Raw genomic sequence first — 23,706 nt, 5'->3', positions numbered from 1 at the left:
GGAATGCATGAACGTGGAAACTAAAAAGGGCGCACTATCTTGAAACCCAGCACTTGTAATACAATATGATGCCACAGCTGTCCATTATGGCATTCTTCAGCCAAATATAGCAGGACATCTGCGGTTTGCTCAAGCCTTAAGCAAACCAAAAACCAGGCAAGCAAACAGGTAATAACACGTTTTTAAGAAGTTTCAAATGAAAATCACACAAATGAAATGGCGTCTAAATGTGTGTTTTTGATGAGCATGTTATTAAATTGGACATTATTCAAACAGTACAATCCTATATAATACGTGTCACAAGCAGTCGTTGCCTCGATCTGTGGTAACAGTTACTAGAGTATTAAAATGAGGCTTCACCTATGTATCTCAAATAGTATGAACGGCTGATGATGTCACCTAAGTCGAAGGTCTCTCCTTTTAACCATACCTTGTATGATGAAGTTTGAGTGGTGGCACTGCTCGCACATTGTTAAGTGTGCTGCACTGTCCTAGGTTCTGTGGCTATTTGTGTACAGCCACAGATGACAAACGCGTGCATTCCCTGCCCACTCGAGTGGAAGCTATCCAGCAGCTGACATGTTGGCCCTATTACAGCCTGTATTAGGAGCCGCTGAAACCTTTCAACGACCCTTCCACCGTTTTCCCATCTCTAGGGAGCCCTTAGGGGGCACAGTACCGTTATTCTAACACATGTTGTACCGGGGATTTCAAGAGTGAAGGTTTTATGCATAATCTGTTTCTTGGTTTTGCAATACTACTTTGCCAGTTATTTTACTTTAAGGGTAACCCGAATGAAAGACGAGTAAAGAGACAAGCAGAGTATTTACATTATCATTTTACAAAACAACAATAAACGCATGATTTTGTTTAAAGTTCCACCATAACTGGGTGTGCAAATAATAGAAGGAATACTTTTATGGCGGAATATGGTTTCTGCAACAATACAACAGCTTATAAAAAGTGTAATTGTCGTGAATTCTTTCAAAAGTTGTCCATGCACTGAAAGAAAAAACATTTAGATAAACAAAAAAAACTCAAAAATCTGAAGGACGGCCAAAAGGGATAGGATTACGCTTTCTTAACATATACTTTATAATTTCTTGTTACCCTTTTCCCAAAAAGGATGAAAAAGATGATCATTTTATAGTCTGGACAAAGCAGCACGACTTTTGCTACAATCAATAGAGTCCTTGGATAGGGACACTTGGGCACGTAATGTATTCCAGTTGAAGAGCTACGGTGATGATTCAAAGGAGACTACAAAATGTAAGTCCAATAGAAACGCCAAGGTTGTTTATCCTGCCAATTGATCGAGGAGTGGTACATGAACACTGATGGCCTGAAGGAAACTACTGCCTCCTTTCTAGACAATTAAACAGTTGTCCCTTTAAAGTGAAAGTGTGTATATAGGAGGCTGACTGGGAATTGCAAGAGAGAGCAATCAAACTTTACAATAAATAATGTCACCATATAAAGCAGCTCCCGAGGAGGCGTCAGCCCCTGCAGAGTATGGAACACCCCCGTTTTGTATATGAAACCAGAAGACGAAGCCCTGCAGCTTACCTTTCAAGTGCTTCGCTCCGTCCGCTGCTCGGGTTAGAGATCCATCCTCTATTAACTTGTCTGCCAAATAAAAGAAGAAGATACAATCCGGGGTCAGATGTAACAAGCGCTGCCTCCAAGAGCCTGTGTGCTCCGCATTCCATGCCCATATTCATCGCTCCTCCACCACCCCCGCCTCCCCTGCCCAGCAATGACTCACACACACATCACTGCAGCAAAGCAGAACTGCTGGCACCGACTCTACAACACTCGCGCACATTAGAAATGTGGACTACAATAGATCAGAACACTCTTTACAGTATTCATACGTCAATTTGAAAGTGTGTTGCTGCGTTCTCTGGAGATGTATTCATGAGCAATAGAACGCGTTCTGGAAAGGCGCGTCTGGCCAGGCCGGGGTTAACACAATGACACTTTCACAAGAGCAATTGGAGGCACAAATGTAATACATCAATGTGCCATTTACGCAAATATATTTTTTCAGTAGATCTGCCGAACAACACATATTAATAGTATTACCCACATTATTAAAATATTTGTAATTAATAAGGTGTCCTCTTTGATTAAACAAATGTATTACCATGATTTAACTGCTAAGTGCAAATTAAACTAGTTTTATCACAGTGTAAACAACACATGGCACTGAACTTTACAAACAATTCAGTTTCCACAATGTTGGTGGCTGTTAATTAAATGTGAAAATCGATGCTGTAAACTGGATGAGTGAGATAGCCACGTTGACTAGCTATGCAATAGGTCACATTACTTACCTTCAGTAACTCTCTTTCTAGTGAATACTCCATCTAAACTTGGAATCCTCGCCTTAGAACCCCCTCCCGCCCCCACGCAGCAGACTGCAGCTAGAAATCGTTCTCCATAGCAGTGTTGCAGCGCACCGCTAGGTGACGCTGTATGGCCCCTCGCCGCCGCAGGTATGATGGAGAAGAGCCGCATTGAAGTGCGACCCCTGCATGCTGATCTCCGTTTTTGTCCTTTCTGATTCCACGCCCTCAGACGCGGAGGATGAACATTTGCAGGTACCGGTGTGTGGAATACTAACTTAGGCCCTTTTTAGACGTTAATAAGAGGCCGCTCCATAGGACTGGGAGGTGGGGTGTGTGGATCTGCAGTTAGATAAGAGTATCCACCAGAAAGTGTTACTGGAGGTAACCTTTCCTCTGATGGGTACGTCTACCTGCCGATTCATCACCTACTAAACAGACACCAAAAAGCAGTAGCTCCTCCAAGGTGGCAGGCCTGAAACAATAAGTACAAACCACATAGGGCACCTCCCCAAAAATACATTCTAGGTTCTGGAAAGGGGGAAATTATCAACACTCAACAGAAAACATTCCAGCTAACCTGCAACTCTTCTCCACATGAACTATTCATACAATTAGCTGACCCAATTTTCTTTTTCAATGTCTTTATTTAGTTTCTCATTGCTTAGTCTTACTATTAGCACAATATATTTCAAAATACATAATTTACATAAAACTTTATCAACTGACACACTAGTTGTTTCAATTCATATACCTACAATGACATAACTTCAAAAATCACAAACCTCACATCCACTCCAATCCTTCTCATACACACCATGTATTCATACCCACAGATACTTATCAGTTTCACCCAATAACTTCTATTGACCCAACGTGGAGAACATTCTCTTCTTCCAAAATAGTTGCGTAATAGCCATGGGAAATTGATACATGGTCAAAGCACATTTTGGTGAAATTACTGCTTAATCGCAATCTTTCAGGACCTAAAACAGATAGAGACTGAAAAATAAAGCGGGCCAGCTAGTAATTGTATGATTAATTCATTTGAAGAAGAAATTCAGGTTAGCTGGAATGTTTTCTGTTGAGAGGCCTAAAACAATGATCAAACAAGTAAATCCTGGAAAACAGAACATGCAAAATGTCCATCTTTTCTCTCTTCTGAATCCAAGCAATAATACTGAGTGAAAGTGTGACGAGATGCCCATGCCGCCAAATGACAAATGTCTGCCACAGGGACACCCCAGCAATTGCGGACGTTGAAGACTGACTTTACTCTGGTGGAGTGATCAGGGACTCCCTCAAGTAATTACTTCTTGGCAACAGCCAAACACATTTTGATTTACAAGATGATCCACCATGACAAAGCTATCTTCTGGATTGCCTTGCCTTCTTTGCTGCCTGCATACACAACAAAAAGCTAGATGTTCAGTCAACGTTGTAACGGACCACACCCAAGAGTATAATTGCTCTAATTTCTTCTCATTCATGGAGGCATAGGGGGAAGAACAAACAAGTGGGAATAGTAACAAAATGGCCCAGAAGAAAAAAGTCACTACCATGGGCCGGAAAGTCAACTAGCTTGTCAGGGTGGAGCATGTGAAATGTGAACGGACACACAGCACCTGTAACCCACCGATAGGTCTTGCCAATGTGATGGCCACAAGAAAAGCTGTTTTGAATGTTAACAACTAACAACTGTGGATGTATTTGAATTAAGCCCACAAAACAAGAGTCAGATCACACTGGGACAAACTGTGTAGAGGGAAACTTGTGTCAGAACATTTAAAAACTTGATTACAATTGGGGATTTGAATAAGGAAGGCTGAAACAGAAGACCAATAAATGGTAACATGGCTGAAATGCAGCCTTGACTGTGCCCATGCCACAACCCTGCTGTGCCAGCAACAACAAAACACAGGACCTCCAAAATATGTCACTTTAATGGACTGCATCTGCTTGAATAAACAGATTTTGAGAGGGGCAATAGGTGGACAGTGTAACATCAACCATCTTCGGTGGTGGCAAGATGAAGCTCAGGCATTAACAGGCATGTGGTTGGAAGCTCTGGAATTTGGGGCGTAGCACCGGTCCCTCTGGCCAGGAGAGAGGGTCTGCGGAATGGCAGCTGAAATTAGAAACATAGGTAGAGTTGCAGAAGGTCTGCATACCACACCCTCCTTGCCAGTCGGAAGCAACAAGAATGGCTTGGGACCGGTCCTTGCATAGATTCCTCAAGACTAAAGGGTATGTGAGGATACGCGTAGTGAAGTAAGAAACGTCACCTCAATCAAAATGTGTCCCCCATAGCTCTCTTGAACCGATACTGGAGGGCAAAGAATTATGGGCAGTGCTCATTCTTGTAAGTGGCGAATTCATCCATCAGGGGAGTGCCCCGCAAGGGCAAAGAGATTTTGTTCCACCTTCGGACAGACACCACTCATAGCCGAATAGGTGACACCAACTCCGGCTGTTGGCTCTAGTTTTCATAGACCATGCCAGATGGGTGCCTATCAGCCAGATTACATGCACGTACATGAACACCCAGAATCTCAGAGCTTCGCGGCACAGGAGCTGAGATCTTACTTCTCCCCATCTGCTGACACAGTTGTATGAGGTGTACAACTCATGCTTTTGCCTCACATCTTTATCACACATATATCTTTACCACACATATACCTTTACAATGCAAGTAAGTGAAACACCTAAATTTTTTTATATAGGTGGGTGTAAATGTGTGTATTTATAACATTTAAAAACATTTTTTTAGTTTTATTAGGGGGAGATACCCTAATACCCCTATTTTTATAAATTATTGTACATACATTTAAATATTTTATAAACTGGGGGAATACACTCACAGCCCCTTCCCCCCATTTTCTATTTTACTTTTTACAAAAAATAAATTAATTTTTTCTGGGGGGGCAAACCCTCACAAACTGCCCCTTTTTTGTAATTTTACCAACCTACTCCCTTATCCAACCCTAAAATCCCCCCTACCGCCCTGTACTCTTACCCACCCCTTCCACCCAATACCCTTACCCATGCCTAAACCTTAAAACACACCTTTACTTTTTTTCTAGGACTCAGGACTAAATCCAGAGTCCTAAGATAGCTGCTACCACATCCTTATTGATGTGATGGCAGCCAATCAGATCTGTCAGCCCGTGGATCCTCCGCTGCGTGAAATATACAATGTTTTTTTTTTACTATTACTTGCTCAAAAACTACTGAACATCAGCAAGCTTTCTAACAATTCTTTTATAAATCTGTTCGGACACACGCACTCTCAGTCACACACACACACACACACTCACTCACTCTCAGTCACACACAAACTCACTCTCAGTCACACACACACACACTCACTCACACACACACTTACCTTAAATATACTTACCTTTCATTGTTAAGGCATGCGTGGTAAAGGCATAGTCATGGTAAAGACACATTTGTGGTAATGGCATGGAGTGGTTAAGGAAATGTGTGGTAAAGGCTGTCTCCCATTGAAATACCACATCCAAGTCGTATGTCTGTCAAGAGCTGGGCAGGCCATATGGAAAGGGAGGGGACAAGAGCTTTAAGGGGCAGGCGAATCAGCCACCACTCAAGCAGGATCATGTAAAGAACCTGCTCCTCAGAGACCAAAGTCACTCGATCTCAGCCTAGAATGGAATTTTCCCATTCATATCATGGCCACTGCGGAAGGGGGTAAAGGGCATTAGCCTTGAGCAAGGTGACCCTTGAGCGACCACCAGCACAGATCGCCTGCAATTTTATGAACGATTTTGATGGCGTCTGATAGACACCTCCCACCCACCCCCCATGTTGAACCAATGCAGTCACAGACACCACTGAAGAAACTTTATATGCCAGTATGTGGACATCACCTGTGAAATGCAGGAAGTCAGAAAACGAAATACTCAAAGACCCATCAGGAATGGAACCTGGGCTTCTTCCCGAAAATCAGAAATATCCTTAATGTTCTTGATCCTCTTAGGAATAGGGAAAGCTTTCAAGGATGTTGTGTCCAATACTGCCTGCTTGAACATCAGACACTGAGAAGATTCTAGGTGAGATCTGGGCATGCTGAAGAAAAAATCCCAAGTCAAAAAACAGCAATGACACCAGCTGCGACAAGCCCACCTTGTTAAGCCAATCATCGACGCATGGAAACACTGATATCCCTGACTTTCACAGATGTGCCACAAAGACCCAAATCACATTGGTAAAGGTTTAGGATGCTGAGGTTAGTCTGAAAGGGAGGACTTTTGAATGGCATTGAGTGGAACTAACCGTAAACCACAATAACCTCCTATATAACTGCAGGATCGGTACATGGAAATACATTCTTCTACATCCAGCACTAGAAGTACCTCAGCTAGGAACTGCATTTTGAACCTTTCTGTGCACGGGCAAAAGTCCAAGAGCCTGAGGACCAGATCAGACAAACCACCGGTCCTTCTTGGGGACTTTTAAGTATCAAGAGTAGTGCCTATTCCTCTGTTCCTGCTCTAGCACTAACTCCACTGCCCATTCTTGCAGGAGGGTTACCACCTCCTGCTACAGTATCCTCAAGTGGTCTTACAAATGAAGGGACTGAGGGAGGGGGGGGGGGGAATAAGGGGAGGAGCCTAGGGTAGAGCACACACCCTTTTCTACGATCTTTAAAATCCATTGGCCCGCAATGATGTCCTTCCAGGCCACTAGAAAGATAGGCATTCTCCATTCAACCAGCTGCATATGCTTTTTTAAGGGGGTGGGAGGGACTAAAGTGGCTCCTGGGTAGTGTTGGGGACAAGGAGGCAGTTGGGAGGGGGAAGGGGGGGGGGGGGGGAATAGGGGTGCTGCTGGAATTTCCAGCCAGCTATCTTTTATCTCTCCCCTGTCATGTTACAGAAGTGGATTGGGTTGTTGAACCAGCAGGGATAGCTAACACTGGCTGAAATAGAATTCTTTAGAAAAGCATTGACATTTCCGGTAGTGCCTGAAGTACATACACCTTGTGCAGCATGGCAGCTGATTTGACAAGTGGCATTCATCGTCCTAAGGGCTAAACTACCCGCCAAGAACATCATGGCTGCTACTTTCAGCTTTATGGATTCTTTATTGGGTGGGGCTGTTGGGAAGGCACTGAACGACTAAACTCTGTGGTGACAGATGGAAGAGGAGAAAGACTGCTTCTTCAGTGAACTGAACTAATACACCTTTGCTCAATCATGTGAGGGGGCATCCCGATGGGGCAGAGTTGGGTTTATTGCAAGGAGCCTTAATTGGATTGAGTAGTGCCTCATTAAAAGGTAATGAGAGCTCCGACATTGCTGAATTGAGGTGAATAACGTCCCTCAGAAAGTTCAGCTGATTTTGTAATGACTGTAATGGTTAATTCAAAATTTTTGCTGTTTTTCTCAAGACAACCTGTAAAGAAGTCACTTCTGTGGTTTTGAACTTGAGTATCTCCGTCTCTGTCTCTGTCTCCAGGGATGTGTCTACGCCACTGCAATGCCAGTTAGTCAGCAGTAGGTGCAGCAGTACATTTTCTGCCTCATGCTGTCATTGTCATCATAAAGCATCTCTTCCAGCGTCTGGATGTGGCCAGAGTCAGAGCCAAATGTCATCTAGCGTCTGTCAAGGACACTTGTTCAAAGAGGATTCAGGCTGGGACTCCCCACTGTACTTAGCTGCTTCAGCTATTTTCTTGGCCCTCTTCAACAGCTCATCAGAACTGCTTTGAAGGCTGTGTCTAAGGAGGGGGCGACCCCAGTGGAGGGGCCACTGGCAAAGGCCTCCAAGCTCCAGTCTGCCTTAGAGGCGTTTCTTGATAATTAACTCTGAGATCAAATGACATAGGACTCACCGGTGGAATCCCCTGCAGAGTCCCAAAAAGAGCACCAAACGGACCAATAGGGTCCAGAGGTGCACCAGAGAAGAAAGCAGATTGCCTGAATAGCGTCATCATGGCATGAAGGAATTGAGCTGTCACCGAAAAGTCCAGACAGGTAAGCAGTGCACATGGTAGAGGAGGCAATGGCCCCAGAATATACCCTGTGGCGGGCACCAGAGACTGTTGCACAGCAGCAGGGGGCTTATTGACTAGAGTAATGTCCACGAGCCTGGGCTCTGCTGGAGGCAAAATGTGTGGAGGGGACTTACTTCATAGAAGATTTGCAAGATGCTTCTTTGAGGAGAACCTTGATCTTTACCGCGACTAGCCGTGGCATGTATGAGCCAGCATTTGTTGTACCACTTAGAGTAATGCTTCAGCCCCAGGCTCCACAGGAAACTGAATTGTGAGAAATAGACATCTACCTGTTGCAAATGTGACAAGGGTTGAATCCCTAAGCACTGTGTGAAAAATTTTGTGAGGGAATTTTTTTTGAAACATCACAGAAAATCTCAGGATCCAGGTCAATAAGTGTGAAAAAAGTTAAACAAATTTTGATTGAGTGTGGTAGGGTGAAGCTAAATGGCTCCAGTGAAGTCACATCTGCACCTATCCGCATCAGATAACTAAGAACACTTTACGAATCCAGTCTGGCGTCAGGGGCTATTGAAAAGGTGAGTAATCTCCAGGAAGAGGTATCCAATAGAAAATACTTCAGTTCTCTCTTTCTCCATCCAACAGCTATAGGAGCCTCCAGGATACCTTTTGGTGCTGTTTTTGCCTGATTTGCAGAACCGGAAAGGGCAGCATCCCAGTGTATATACTGGGAAGGACTGGCTGCTTAAAGTGGGCCATTCAATAATTCACAAATAGAATGGAAAGGTTATTTTACATTGCAAAGGTTAACAAAACAGAGGCATCCTCTTCACACTTGGATACACATCATATATAGTACATATGTAGTACAAGACTGTCACTGAGAGGCATTATCCTGTTCCATTGCTTATAAGTCATTTAACCCCTTCTGTGCCCATGACGAGATAGTCTCGTCATGGAGCGCGGTTGCGCTGTGCCCATGACGAGACTATCTCGTCATGGACCCCGCCCGCTAATACAATGCCCGGCACAGGAGGGGGAAAGGGCGGGGCACTCAAGGGGTTAAAAAGCTACACTTGTAACACAACTTACTTTTACTCTTGTGCTCAATGAATTAACTAAAAGAATTTGATATCACAACTCTCAGAACTCAATCACCTCAAGAAATGTCTCACCCCTCCTACTTTTTAGGTCTCGGCCTGACGTAGGCAGCGCATTCGCTGCCTCGTCATACGAGGCTTCTTGGAATCGATACAATTTCAGAAGCCTCGTCCCAGCTCCACCTTAACTTTTGATTCATGCGCGTTGTCTTGCGTCACGAATTATGCCAAAGGCAGTGCAATGATTGCACCTAGGCATGTCACTCCCTTATTGTTGCCACCCTGTCTCCTTTTATCTACGCCCTGCGGGATTGGATCTTTTACCCGCGGCGTTACACTAGTGCCTTTATTTACTGGGGAAGCACTATTTGTTTCCCCTTCTGGCTGTCTCTCTGATACACAGCTGCTTGTTGAACACAGTTCTCAGCGCAACTTCAATTGTATTTGATGAATGTGTAACTTTATTTGCAAGAGTAGTCGAGCACTGGCTACTTACAAAGCTTAGATTGGTTAGACGGTGAGACTCGGTTACTACTCACAGCAACTAAGCTTTAGACAGTTGAAGTAGTCACTCGACTTTAGCTGTGAAACTTCTACTATTGGAGTGAGGACGGTTCGGTGTTGCCTCTTTTAATACACCTTTATACTCCCATGCCGTCTCCCTGCCCCCACGACGCCCACTCTCGCAGCTGCTGGTGCCTGCAAAAGCAGCAACATCCCCCAGAAGTGTCCCTTTCATCTCGCCGCGGCTGGCGCCTGCAAACAGCCTCACTCCGTCTGCAGGCATTCACCAGAAGCCCCCTCCCGCCTGCCGCCACCCGCACTCCCTCCCTCCCTCCCTCCAGAGACGCATACCTCAAGCCGCAGCAAAACTGTGTTCAGAAACGTAAACTCTCAGGGGCTAGGTTCTCACCCTCTGACGAGAGTGATTGTAGCGGGAACGAGGGCGTTATTATTTTTACTTTTAGCGCGAGGCGCGTGCGCTAATTGCAACGTGGACAAAATTGCCTGTTTTCTCCTTTTACAAATATTGAAGCTCCTTAAACAGGTCTGACATTAGTCTTGCGACGGAATGTTGCCATTGGTAAAGCTATTTAGCATTTTTGAGGATATTTTGTATGCAGGTTGTCTAAGTTTTCCACATTTTGCTTTTTTGATTCTTATGGACTGGGGGATCACGTTTTTTCCAGCCTGTAAAGCATGGGCTGATTTTTGGCTTGTCTCTTCCAGCACACAATAAATTGCTGTTGAGATCGCCTCTGCATGGGATGAGGTGCTATGTCTATTCCCAAAATGTTACTGAAGGCTGCCTCTACTTCAACAGCTCATGATTCACAAAAAAAAATTCAACAAACTAAAAAGACGGATGCACCATAAAATTAGGCTGCGACAAATCCCAGCATGCCCCTTAACCTTCCACTTATCCCTAACCCAATTAATAGAATTCCAAGACAACCACTCAGACAGGAACCAAATACTCTCTCTCTACTACTCGCTCTCTACTACTCTACTACTCTCTCTCTACTACTCTCTACTACTCATTCTCTACTACTCTACTACTCATTCTCTACTACTCTCTATTACTCACTCTCACTACTCACTCTCACTACTCTACTACTCACTCTCACTACTCTACTACTCACTCTCACTACTCACTCTCACTACTCTCTACTACTCACTCTCACTACTCTCTACTACTCACTCTCACTACTCACTCTACTACTAACTCTCTACTACTCAACCTCTCGCTCTACTACTCTCTAACTCGCTCTACACGCACACATATGCATATGCATATATATATTCACTGAAAAAACCATAGGTTTCACACATGTTATAGTTAGCGGAAATTTTACTGATAAAAAACCAGTGAAATTCCCCCGTTATAGTTAGTGTAGGCAACTATAACTCACGCGACCGCAATCCTCTGCTGATGCTAATACTGTATTTAGACACTTATTTGCCCATGTCTTCTTCCATACATTTTTAGCTATACATATATTTCAAATATTTTTTTTTCATAAAGACACATATGTCATCAGCAGAAGATTGCGGTCGCGTGAGTTATAGTTGCCTACACTAACTATAACGGGGGAATTTCACTGGTTTTTTATCAGTAAAATTTCCGCTAACTATAACATGTGTGAAACCTATGGTTTTTTCAGTGAATTTGCAAGGTTTTTTAAATGCTAATTCCTAACTATAACGTGTGTGAAACCTATGGTTTTTTCAGTGAATTTGTACGTTTTTTTAAATGCTAAGTTACTTTACGCGATTCGTGGCGTGCGCGCCCACTTAACGCAGTTAGTGCCGTGCACGCACGGTGGGCACGCGGTGCGCTACGCGCACCGCGTGCCCACGTTACGCTAGATGGGCCATGTACGCAAGATGCGCTTCGCGCACCGTGCGCACATGGAGGACATATGATGCACTTCGTTTTGAAAGGTAATATTTTAATTTTTCGTAATTTTTATAAGCCATGCACAAATGGTGCCCTTCGGACATCATTTGCACACGGGGTGGAGAGAGTGTTGTTAATTTTTTCTTTTATTATTTTTGTTTAAAATATTGTGGTTTTTCACACCTCCAATAAGCCCTGCTCATTTGGTGGCCTGCGGCCACCAAAAGCACAGGGGGTGGGGAGAGTGTGGATAGTGTTTTTTTTTTTTTACATTTTTTACCGTACGCGTACGGTAAGCGTAATCGGCGAAATTAGCGAAAAAATAAAAATTGCATTTTTGGCCTTGGGGGGTCTTTGGGGACTCCCTCAACATGGCTATGTGTGTGGGAGCTGTCTAAACAGCCCCTTTATATGTTTATTGGTTTTATTTAACAACCTAGCTCTCAGTGCGAGAGAGAAAATGGCGGCCGCCGCTTCCTGGTTTCGGCTGTTTCGAATGTTTACTAAGATCTAAGAGCCAATCAGAATCGCGCTCGCGCACGCCACCGTACGCGTACGGTAAGCTTACGGTAAGCGTACCGTAAGCTGGCTCAGATATATATATTGATTTAAAGGCTATTTTCTCAGAATCTACTGAACAGATTTACACCAAACCTACAAAAGGCACTTCCTTGACCTGAGGACTACCTCTCTGCCAAATTTCTAGTAATTCTGTTCAGCCGTTCGGGCTGTAGCCCTGTCTAAAGGTCCTATGGAAAAATGCATGGGAAAAACGCGTTTTGGGACCCCCCTTTTATCTCAGCCCCCGCTTGACGAATCCCCCCGAGACTTTCAGGGTAGGAGCGGAGCGTAGCGCCCCACCTATTTTGAGAAATTCGCGAGGATTCGTCGACCGGCGCCAAAGTTATTCAAAATAGAATGTTGCGGATTTCCTATGGAAAAGGGGTCCTAACTATAACTACCTACTGGCGACCGCCAGTAGGTAATATATATATATATATATATATATATGCATTTAGATATATGTATGTGTATATATAAACATGCATATATAAATATATATACACATCTGCATATCTATATAAATCAAAATATAAATTCATGCATACATATACATATATGCATGTTATGTACATGAAAGTTTGAAAAACATTAAAAAACAAAACTAAAATGCCACCTAATTACAAACAGAATTGCTTTAACTTAAACGAGGGCGAGACCTATTGCATTTTCAATGCTTGTTAATTAAGCACCGTCTTTTCATCAGTCTTTCTGGTCATTAAATCCCTATCACAAACTCTCTTGCATCTCTTTCTTCATCAAGCTCCTTATCGAGCTCGGTCGTCTTCTACCTAGAAATGGAAGTTGTGTGTTCTCTCCAATTCTCTTGCACGTACTAAGGCACCCTTCTATATATCTATTTTCTTTGTCCAGTTTTCTCCCATGGTTGTGTTTCTCTCCACTGTCTTCCTTTGCCTCTCATTTCTTCTTTCCCTTTTACTGCTGACTCTCTATCCCTCGTGCGCATTCTAGAGCTTGCTTCTTTGCTTCTTCTTTCTCTACCTTCAACCCTCTTTCTTGATATTTTCTCCTTCTGTCCCTCTCCGCATCATTTTTCTTTCAGTCTTGTTATCCCTGTCTCTCTATATCTCAACCTCACTCTTATCAATTTCTCATTCCCATTACATTTCCCTGACTGTCTTCTTGCCAACTGTGACTGTCTCCTTTTTTTTCCTCCCTCTGTGCCACAATTCTGTATGTGATTTGCTTCCTCTATTTTTTCTCCTTTCTGTTGCCGCACTATTTCGTTCCTTTCTCACCCCTCATGACATGAAGTTTTGTCTCCACTTCCATGCACTAATAGTTGTCCTGTAAATCCTTGCAGCCAGACTACAGACTACAGTATATAGTCTAAGATATGCCTGTCTGTTGCAAACAACAAGACACAATTGAGGAGCCCTCTACAAAGACTGGGCATTTACAATCACATTTACAATCACAATTAAGGGAGATAAACATTATGCTGTTTAAACATGTATTTGAACAGAACTTCAAACACAAAGGCTCCTGATGCAGGTATGCAGCAAATGCAGTTCTTGATGAAGGGCTACAACTGGTTGTCGCCACTATAATAAAAGCAATGTTGTTCTGAATGAACTCTGGGAATGCATGGAGGGTAGTAACAGAATAACATCCTAAATATCATAACCCATTTTATCATTAAAGGTGGCGAAACCATTTCATCAGTTCAGTTATCATCAACCGTGACTAAAAGGATGAGTCGGTCACACTGGATTTTCAAACTGAGACACGTAGACATACATCTCTGAATTTGACTCACCTGTATTACCTACTGCCTACCTGGGGCTGCTTCCTCTGCACTCATGCAGAAGGTAGAGCAACACAGCAGCTTCTATTAGCACTGCTAAGCTGTTGCTTCCTCTGTATGCATGCTTAAGGTAGAGAAACACAGCAGCTCCTATTAACACTGCTAAGCTGTTCTTTCCTAGCACCCTCTACAGTGCTGATCTGGCATATGGTCAATGGTATTGTACAGTTTGTAAATAAAGAACAACTTACTTACCTTCTGCATTTTCTGGTAGAGACAATATCTAGCTACAGATTCCTTACCTTTGAAATTCCCTGGTGTCAGACTGGTCCGGACACTTTTGAGTACCCCTGCGCGCCGTTGAGTGGCTCCATTTGGCTCCATGTTGTGGCATCGGATAGGAAGTCGCGGTCACGTATATAGGAACCACCCAGGCAGGAGGACGTCAGTTACTTTTCACAACTTGCCACGCCAGTAGCACAGAGCCATGAATTAGACTGACCAATGTGTGTCCAAACTAGGGCACCTAAAATAGGATCAAATCTAGCTCTATAAATGTGTCCGCAGAGTGGGGAGGCATGGGTGGGTCTGTAAGGAATCTGCTGCCAGATAATGTCTCTACCAGTTAATGTGTTACCAAAGGTAAGTAACTGGTTCATCTGGTAGAGACTTTTAGCTGCAGATTCCTTAACTTTGAACAGATACCCAAGTCATATCATCCTGGCAGTGGGCTGCGGACAAATTACTAGACTAAAAAGTCCTGCAGGACCGAACAGTCGAAATGCCCATCCCTGCGGACCAGACTGTCCAGGCAGTAGTGTTTGGCAAACGTGTGCAGGCAAGCCCACTTTGCTGCCTGACATTTCCAGCACTGGTACTCCCCGAGCCAACGCCATTGTTGCAGAAATCCCTCTGTTGTAATGGGCACATAAGCCCTCTGGAGGCTGTTTTTTAGCCAGGGCGTAGCAGATCTTAATACAGATAACGACCCAGTAGGGAAATTGGATAAAGATTGTTGGTTAAAAAGCCGCAGGAAAGCAGACAGAGCAGAAAGATACCCCTTTAGAGTGCCCAGAGCAGAGCCCTGCTGCACAAGGTTAAGAATAAAGAGAAGAACATATCACAAAAAGAGGGTCAATGGACTTTTCTGTAAACTATTGTACACATTTTTGTCAATGGCAGGCATATACCATCTTGGTGGCGGGCCGTCTGGCCGCCAGAATAACTTTACAAACTTTGAGGAGGGGGGGGGGGTGGGGCGAAAGCTATCAGCTGTCACCACTCAATCTCCACGCAAGGAGGCGGAGAGTTGACAGATTCAGGTGGAGAGCCCTCCCCTGCTACTGCGACAGAAGATCATCCCGAGGAGCCAGCTTGATCGGAGGATCAATGCTAATTTTCAGAAGCTCTAATACCAAACTCTATGCGCCCAGTCCAGAGCCACAAAGATGAATTGGGCCCGGTTGTTCCTGATCTCCTTGAGAACTCTTGGCAGGAGTGGGAAGGGTAGGAAGGCGTATAGGAGGCCTGAGCTCCACTCATGACAGAAAGTGTCGCCGAGCGATAGATGCCTTGGATACTCCAAAGCAAAACGGCAGACAATTCACATTCTCTTCGGAGGCAAACAGATCGAACCAAGACTCTCCCCACTGCTAAAACAGTCCTTTCGCCAGCTAGAGATGCCATTCATGATCCGCTAGGCATCAATGGCCGAGTTCGTCTGCCCTGGCATTCAGAGAACCTGTCAGGTGTTGAACTACCAGGGTTATGCCTTGTTGTTCCAGCCATGTCCAGAGACGCAGGTCCTCTTGAAAAAGAGTCCACGATCTGACCCCGTTCTACTTGTTGCAGTACAACATGGCGGTGGGGTTGTCCGTGAACTCCTGCACTAACTTACCCTTGACAGAGGGAAGGAATGCTTTCAATATTAGTCGCATCACCCGGAGCTTTAACAAGTTGCTGTGAAGCCCGGATTCCACTGATGGCCAGAGTCCTCTGATCTCCACCTTTCAAAAATGGCCCCCTCAACCAAGAAGTGACGCATCTGTCACCACTGTTAGATCTGGTTGAGGACGGGAGACCATTCTGCCTCTGACCCAACTGCGGTCCGTTAGCCACCAATGCAGGTCCTTTGCAATTTCCTCCAAGATATGGACCACATTGGAGAGAATCCCCGGATGCAGCGTCCACTGGAACTTCAGGTCCCACTGCAGAACCCGCAAGCGTCATCTGGCATGATTTAACAACAGGATGCATGAGGTCCAACAGCCACAGAGTACTTCTCTCTGAAATCAAGGATCGAGGCTGAAACACCGGTATCATAACCTGAATATCCTGGACTCACTGCTCGGGAGGATAAGCCCAAAACTGTATCTGTGTCCAGAAAGCCTCCAAATAAAGAGAGCTTCTGAGAAAGAGTCAGGTGTGACTGCAGCACATTGATAGTGAACCCCATTGAATGCAGGAAGTCCGCTGTAGTCTGGAGGTGGGAAACGACAGCCTAGTGTGAGGACACCTTCAACAGTCAGTCGTCTAGGTAGGAGAAGACTGAAACCCCTAATCTGTGCAGAAGAGCTGTGACAACCGCCATCACTTTGGTGAACAGCAGAGGAGCGCTGGTAAGGCCAAAGGGAAGCACAGTAAACTGAAAGTGCTTGTGGCCTACCTTCAACCGCAGGTAACGCCTGTGGGCAGGGAGGATGGGGTTTGTGTAAATATGCATCCTGCAAGCCCAATGCTACCAGCCAGTCTCCTTGGTCAAGGGAAGACAAGACCTGGGTCAACGTGAGCATCCTGAACTTCTCCTTTTTGAGATGGAGACAGACGGTCCTGAGGTCTAGAATAAGATGAAACCTTTGATCTTTTTGGGTATCAGAAAGTAGCTGGAATAACAACCGCTGCCTACCTTTCTGCACCTCCCCCCCTCCCTTCCCCCCCCGGCCAGGAAAGCTGTAACAACTTCACGGAGCAAGATAAGATGATTCTTCACCAGCCGTTCTTGAGATGGAGTGTAGGAAGGTGGATATCTGACTATGGTTACCCCCAATTTTTTTGCCTAGTGTCTAGCTGGTTTTTCGACTTAGTTGGCCTGAGATCCTGCCATTCAGGATCTCAGCCTGGCTGCTCTCTCTTTAAAATGGACTCCATGTACCCTAGGTATATACACAATTGGAACTGGATCACCCTGTGAGCCCCTGTACCAGTGTACACTAGGTACCCAGGGCATTGGTGTATCTAAGGCCTACCAGGGGCTGAAGCATGTATTGTGCCACCCCTGGCCTGGCCTAACAATTTGACACAACTGGCTGATCACTCAGCTGGGGTAAGTTGGTGTATTCACCTCTTACTTAGGTGTAGTATACCTATACCTAACCTTAAATGGGACACATGTTAACCTGTAAGTCACACCTATGGCAGGCCTTAACAATCCTGAAGGCAGAGTGCTTGGTTTCATGTGAGATGGTGCTCTGGCATGAGCTGAGCCTGTCTGCAGTAGTCGGAACAACTTCCTTCTACCGTTTCCAGATATCGCCATACCATATACTCTTAAGTGCAGTATGAACCTCGCGGTTAAATGCTATCTTTGGTTTGGCTTTCTCAAAACATGTCGAGTAAGGTGTCATACGAAGTGGAATACTAACCCCTCGCCAATTCTGGCGACGGGGTTAGCATTCCACCCTTCTAGAGGGACACGACATGTACAGTATCTGAAACCCGGGTAAAATCAGACATAGCCTCAGCTCCACAAAATGGACGCTGCCACCACCGACACAAGTCTGCCCTCCTGCTGCTGGGAGTCCTTCCAGCTTGGGAGACGTGGACAAAGGGTTTCCTGCCAGGGGAGGTGCGAGCACCACCCCAGACAGGATTTTGGGAGTAACCATTTCGAATGATGTGCAAGGCCCATCTGTCCGATGTTATGGAATGCCAGTAGTGGAGATGTTTGATTCTCCCTCCAACCAGACTTCCATGGTCATGCAGAACCAAACTAGGAGAAATTTGAGCCTGCAGCTGCCAGGGGGGTAGTGGCGGATGAACTCATGCTACCATTCCCACGAGGTCGGAATGCACCGCGTCCATGTCCTCGCACAACTTAGGAAGCTGTGCAGGACGGTGACTGGGGTATGGCTGACGCAGTTGAAAGGTCCTTCCATTGCCACGAATGGGGTAAAAAGTAGATTGGAGGCGAGGTGTCACAGAGAGGCCCAAGGACCTGGCTGTAGCCCACAAGTCCTTGAAGCGCTCCAGTGCAGTCGGCCTTCTCTCCGAAGAGACCAGTCCTATCGAAAGGCATGTCCATGAGGTTGGCCTGGGCATTCCCCAAAAAGCTAGATTTTCTCAGTCAAGTGTGGCGCCACAAGGCCACTGTCAACAAAACCGCTCTGCCCAGCGAGTCACTTTGCTGCATCTCTCCCATCTCTCACTGCTTGGGAGAGCAAAGCTAGGGCCTCCTCTGGGACTTATGGCAGCACGTGAGCAACCGTTTCCCATAAGGTGTGCAAGAAATGGCCCAAAAGGCATGCTGTGTTTACCGACTGCAATGTTAGTCTGGCGGACGAAAACATCATCTTACCAAGTGCATCTAACCTCTTTGAGTCCGGGGGAGCGCGTAATGAGATGCCAAAGCTAAGCCCACCAAGCTCTCAGGGGTAGGATGTTGGATGCGGAATCTTGGATCACCCAGAGCAGGGTGATGGCGGCGTACTATTGTCCTGTTCACCGGTGCCCCTCTGCTATGCTTGGACAACGTGCCTAGAAAAACATCTCTTAGTGCTTCATTAAAGGGCAAAAGGGGTTCAGATGAGGAAGCCCCAGGCTGAAGCACTTCAGTCAAGAGGTTAGTCTTGACCTGCAATAAGGGCAGCTCCAGGCCAAGGACCTCTCCTGCTCTCTTCACCAACATAGCATAAGAAGCTCCCTCCTCATAGCCACAGTAAGTAAAGAGAGCATACCAATATCTAGAGAGTTGTCTAGTCCACTGGACTCCCCAAGCTCCTCATACCAGCCCAATTCCTCACCTGGAGTGTCTAACTGGTGTTCTATTGAGTCCAGTGACCCTCTCAGAACTCTTCTTGCATGCCTGAAGCCTCTTCAAAACATTGAGGCTACGACCTAGAGCCCCGTCGGGAATCAGAATGGGGCTGGCGCAGCCGGTGGGCACAGACGGCACAAGGAGCATCAACTTCTGGGTCGGTAAGGTCACGTTGACACGATCCGCACCAATCCAGATAGGCTCCATGAGACCCTACTGGAGCCAGGGCCATAGCCATCAGCAAAGTACCCGATGGGGCGTCTTCTAACCCCCGCGGTGCCCAAAGGCACACCAGAGGGGTCAACCCGCTCAAATACTCAGCGCCGTTGCCTCGTAAAACTCTATTACTTGACGGGGGGTCACTCCAGCTCCCAGAAACCAGGGGAGGCGCGGAGTCATAACAGGCACCGGCTCCACAGAACCATTCCTGGAACATCGATATTCCTCACTAGTCAATCCTTAATGGATGAGATGAAGTCGAAGACAGTTTAGCCTTGGTCTTCTTGTGCTTCTTCCACAAGCGTTCCAAGGACCTCGAGTGCGATGAAGGCTTGATGGCATCAACTGCTGGGCCGCAAGAAGCTTTAGGGACTGCTCCCTTAAAGTCTTCGGCGCCATGGCCCGGCAGTCCGAGCAAGACAGCGATTTGTGGTCACGCTCGAGACACCATAAGCTCACAAGGTGCTGGTCGGTAACAGATATGGCACGGTGACAGGCGCCACACAGCTTAAACCCTACCTTTCTAGAGGTAATCCTCAACACTATGAAAAAACCGTCGACAAAACGTCGATATAAGGCTGTCAAAAGGAGACAGTGGGGTAGCTCTTCTCCAGATCAGCTTGAATTGGCATAGAAAGAAAAGTACAGATGTCCGCGTGCGTGGGTGGCATCTACATAGGTGACCGCGATGTCATCTAGCGCCAACAATGCCTCGTGGAGCAGAATGGAGTGACCAGACGGTGCGTAGGGGTATTGCTCACAGAAAAGTTTTCGGATCCAGTCTGACGCCTGGGAAATTCAAAGGTAAGAAATCTGCAGCTAGAACTACCTATCAGATTTGTTATTCTAATTTTCCTTGTTTTGAAAATCAACACATTGCAAGGCTTGCAGTCGCTGCACAGGTTCAGTAATGCTGTATTTGTAGCAGTGCACACAGTCTGGGTTGATAACAAGGAGAAGATCTGTGGGAACAGAATGGAGTTGGTACTTTAAGAGCCAACCCCAGGACTTAACAGTAGTGAAACAAAAACAAATCAAAATGAAGGCATGAATGACTATTGGAAGTAAAAAATATAGGGGAAAGTCACAAGCAAACACAAGAACAGACGTTCAGTAGGGCATTACCTTGATAGGAGCACAAATAAAGTTTTAGAAAAAAGAAAATACTGAAAGGAGACAGGCTGAGTATTTTGGGAACACCGGCTGCCAAACCAGGAGTGTCACGCATCATTATATAAATAAGAAATGCATACAAAGTCAGGGGAGGCAGTATTAGCAAATGAAAGTATGATACTACAGGAGTGAAAAGTACTCTGAAAAAGGTATTAGATCGTCAGGATCCTACCCAGCACAAAGCTTGACTTAGACAATAGTCTAGAGAGAATTTGTATAACCTTCTTTGCACAACCTGAGGCTATTCAATTTAATCAGAAAACAAATTGTACACAAAGGACCAGTCCTTGTATCTCATCCAACTTTTAACATAAGCAGCACCATTACTACCAGACATAAATACTAAATCACTTTTCTGATAGTTTGTATCTTAACTGTTTGTTGGCTGAACCATGTTCTACATACCTATGAAGTTTGTTATTGGTTTGCTCTTCCCACGAGGTGTAGATTGCTGACCTTTCATGCATTGCATATTTCGTATAGGAACTTATCTACCTCCTAGACCTGCTGAACAAGTTACTAACCTTCGGTAACGATATATCTGTAAGAAATATTAATTAGTAATAGATTCCTTACCTTAGAATTAACCCCAAGCATGAGACTGGATCCGGAAAGTGTTTTTCATCAGCAGTACCTCTGCGCATCAGTCGTTGGTGTCGTGGTCGCACGCTGACGTCAGTTCTGTACACAACTTTCCGCGCCAGACAAGCAGAGCCATGCAAGACACTGACCACTGGTGCACAAAACAAGGGCGCTGAAAGGATATCCTTAACCCTAGAAATCAGTTCGCAAAGCGGGGAGGATGGGTGGGGCGGTAAGGAATCTATAACAAACTATTGTTTCTTACTGATATATCGTTACCGAAGGTTAAGTAACTTGTTCATCTGAAGGGAACACGTTAGTTATAGATTCTTTACTTTAGAATAGATACCCCAGCAATACCAACCCAGGTGGTGGGTCTGCAAACCAAGATCACACCAGAAAGTCCTGGAGAACAGAACGGCCAAAGAAGCCGTCTCTCCGGACTTGGCTGTCCAGACAGTGGGGTTTCGTAAACGTGTGCAGTGATGCCCACGTAGCTGCGTGACAGATATCATGTAGAGGAAATCCTCTTCCCAAGGCAGTAGTGACTGCCGTCGCCCTGGTGAATTGGGCGCGTAGCCCCACTGGAGGCTCCTTCTTAGCCAGGGAATAGCATGCTTTTATACACAAAACGACCCATAGAGAAATGGTTCGCTTGTGTACGGCCCGACCTTTCTTTACACCCAAAGAGTTGGTCATCCACCCAGAACTGTTTTGTGCGATCCAGACAGAAAGAAAGCGCACGTTTTGGGTCATCTTTCGAAGGATGCGGAGGTGGAAAGAAGGTGGGCAAAGTGACAGTCTGCCCGATGTGGAAGGCAGTGACAACCTTGGGCAGGAAGGATGTACGAGTCCTAAGGACAACTTTGTCCGGATGTACAGAGAGAACAGGAGGCTTAGAAGAAAGCCTTAAAGGACATTTGTGAAGCGGGTCAAAGGCGGCGCATATTAAATAAGTTAAAACCAGGTTCAAGTCCCACTGAGGCATAACGAAGGGAATAGGTGGAAAGATAAGAGTTATGCCTTTCAAGAAGCGACTTACAACCGGGGACTTGAAAAGGGAAGGCTGATCTGGAAGCCGAAGGAAGGCAGAGATGGCCAAAAGATAGCCCTTGATAGTGCCCAGAGCAGAGCCCTGCTGGGCTAGAGAAAGAAGAAACAAGAGAACCTCAGAAAGAGGGGCAGAAAGGGGATCCACAGCCTTTGCTGTGCACCATGCCACAAACTTGTTCCACCGGCAGGCGTATACCGTCTTAGTGGAGCGACACCTGGCTGCCAAGATTACATCGCAGACATCAGGAGGCAGGTCGAAAGACGTCAACTGCCGCCGCTCAATCTCCACGTAAGGAGGTGGATGCTGGACAGGTTTGGGTGGAGGAAAGTCCCCTGCTGCTGCGAAAGAAGATCCTACCGAAGAGGCAGTCTGATTGGAGGATCGATGGCCATGTTGAGCAGCTCGGGATACCAGACTTCGTGCCCAATCCGGAACCACAAGAATGACTTGGGCCCGGTTGCGCCTGATCTTCTTCAGCACTCTGGGCAGAAGTGTTATAGGCGGAAAGGCGTACAACAGACCGCAACTCCACTCACGACAAAAAGCGTCGCCTAGCGAGTGCCGCCTTGGAAACTCCAACGCACAGAATTGCTGATATTGCGCGTTCTCTTCGGTGGCGAACAGATCTAACCAAGGCTCTCCCCACTGTTGAAAGAGATCTTGCACCACCTCCGATTGAAGACACCATTCGTAATCCTTCATGCACGTGCGGCTTAGCTTGTCCGCCCTGGCATTCAGAGAGCCTGCCAGGTGTTGAACCACCAGGGATATGCCCTGATGTTCCAGCCATGTCCAGAAGCAGAGGGCCACTTGACATAGGGTCCACGACCCCACCCTGCCCTGTTTGTTGTAGTACCACATGGCGATGGTGTTGTCCGTGAACACCTGCACTACTCTTGCCCGGACAGAGGGAAGGAATGCTTTCAGTGCAAGAAGAATCGCCCAGAGCTCCAGAAGGTTGATGTGGAGCCTGGACTCCGCCGGAGACCAGAGGCCTCTGATCTCCACCTCTCCCATGTGGCCACCCCATCCCAGAAGGGATTTGTCCGTCACCACAGTGAAGTCTGGTTGGGGAAGGGAGAGGGATCTGCCATTGACCCAATCCTGGCTCGAGCCACCACTGCATTTGTCGAGCAGTGCCCTCCGAGATCTGGATGCAATTGGACAGATTCCCCTGATGCTGCGCCCACTGGAACTTAAGGTCCCACTGCAGAGCCCGCATATGCCACCTGGCATGATTGACCAGTAGGATGCCGGAGGCCATGAGGCCCAGCAGCCTCAGAGTCATTCTGACAAACCCGGGATAGAGGCTGAAAGATCTGAATAATAGCCTGAATATCCCAGACTCGCTGTTCGGGAGGATAGACCCGAAACCTCGTCATGTCCAGAACCGCTCCAATGAAGAGGAGCTTCTGAGAGGGAACCAGGTGTGGCCGTGGTCTGGAGGTGGGAGACGACTGCCTGGGGCAAGCCCGCCTTCAACAGGCA

The 23,706-nt window shown here is 46.1% G+C and overlaps 1 protein-coding gene across 10 annotated transcripts in view; it reads right to left on the bottom strand.

The window, feature by feature from the left end:
- The window catches only part of SLMAP (sarcolemma associated protein), a 1,011,035-nt gene that overhangs the window by 354,847 nt on the left and 632,482 nt on the right, over positions 1 to 23,706 (bottom strand). For all 10 annotated transcript variants that reach the window (XM_085624675.1, XM_085624673.1, XM_085624676.1 and 7 more), the window contains one exon: positions 1,567 to 1,626. In XM_085624675.1, coding sequence (XP_085480801.1) covers positions 1,567 to 1,626 — 60 coding nt within the window. The remainder of the gene's footprint in view (positions 1 to 1,566; positions 1,627 to 23,706) is intronic.

The sequence above is a fragment of the Triturus cristatus genome, chromosome 9, assembly GCF_964204655.1.
Source record: "Triturus cristatus chromosome 9, aTriCri1.1, whole genome shotgun sequence".
NCBI lineage: Eukaryota > Metazoa > Chordata > Amphibia > Caudata > Salamandridae > Triturus > Triturus cristatus.
Note: the sequence above shows the minus strand (reverse complement) of the source record. Positions and strands in the feature narration are given on the sequence as shown.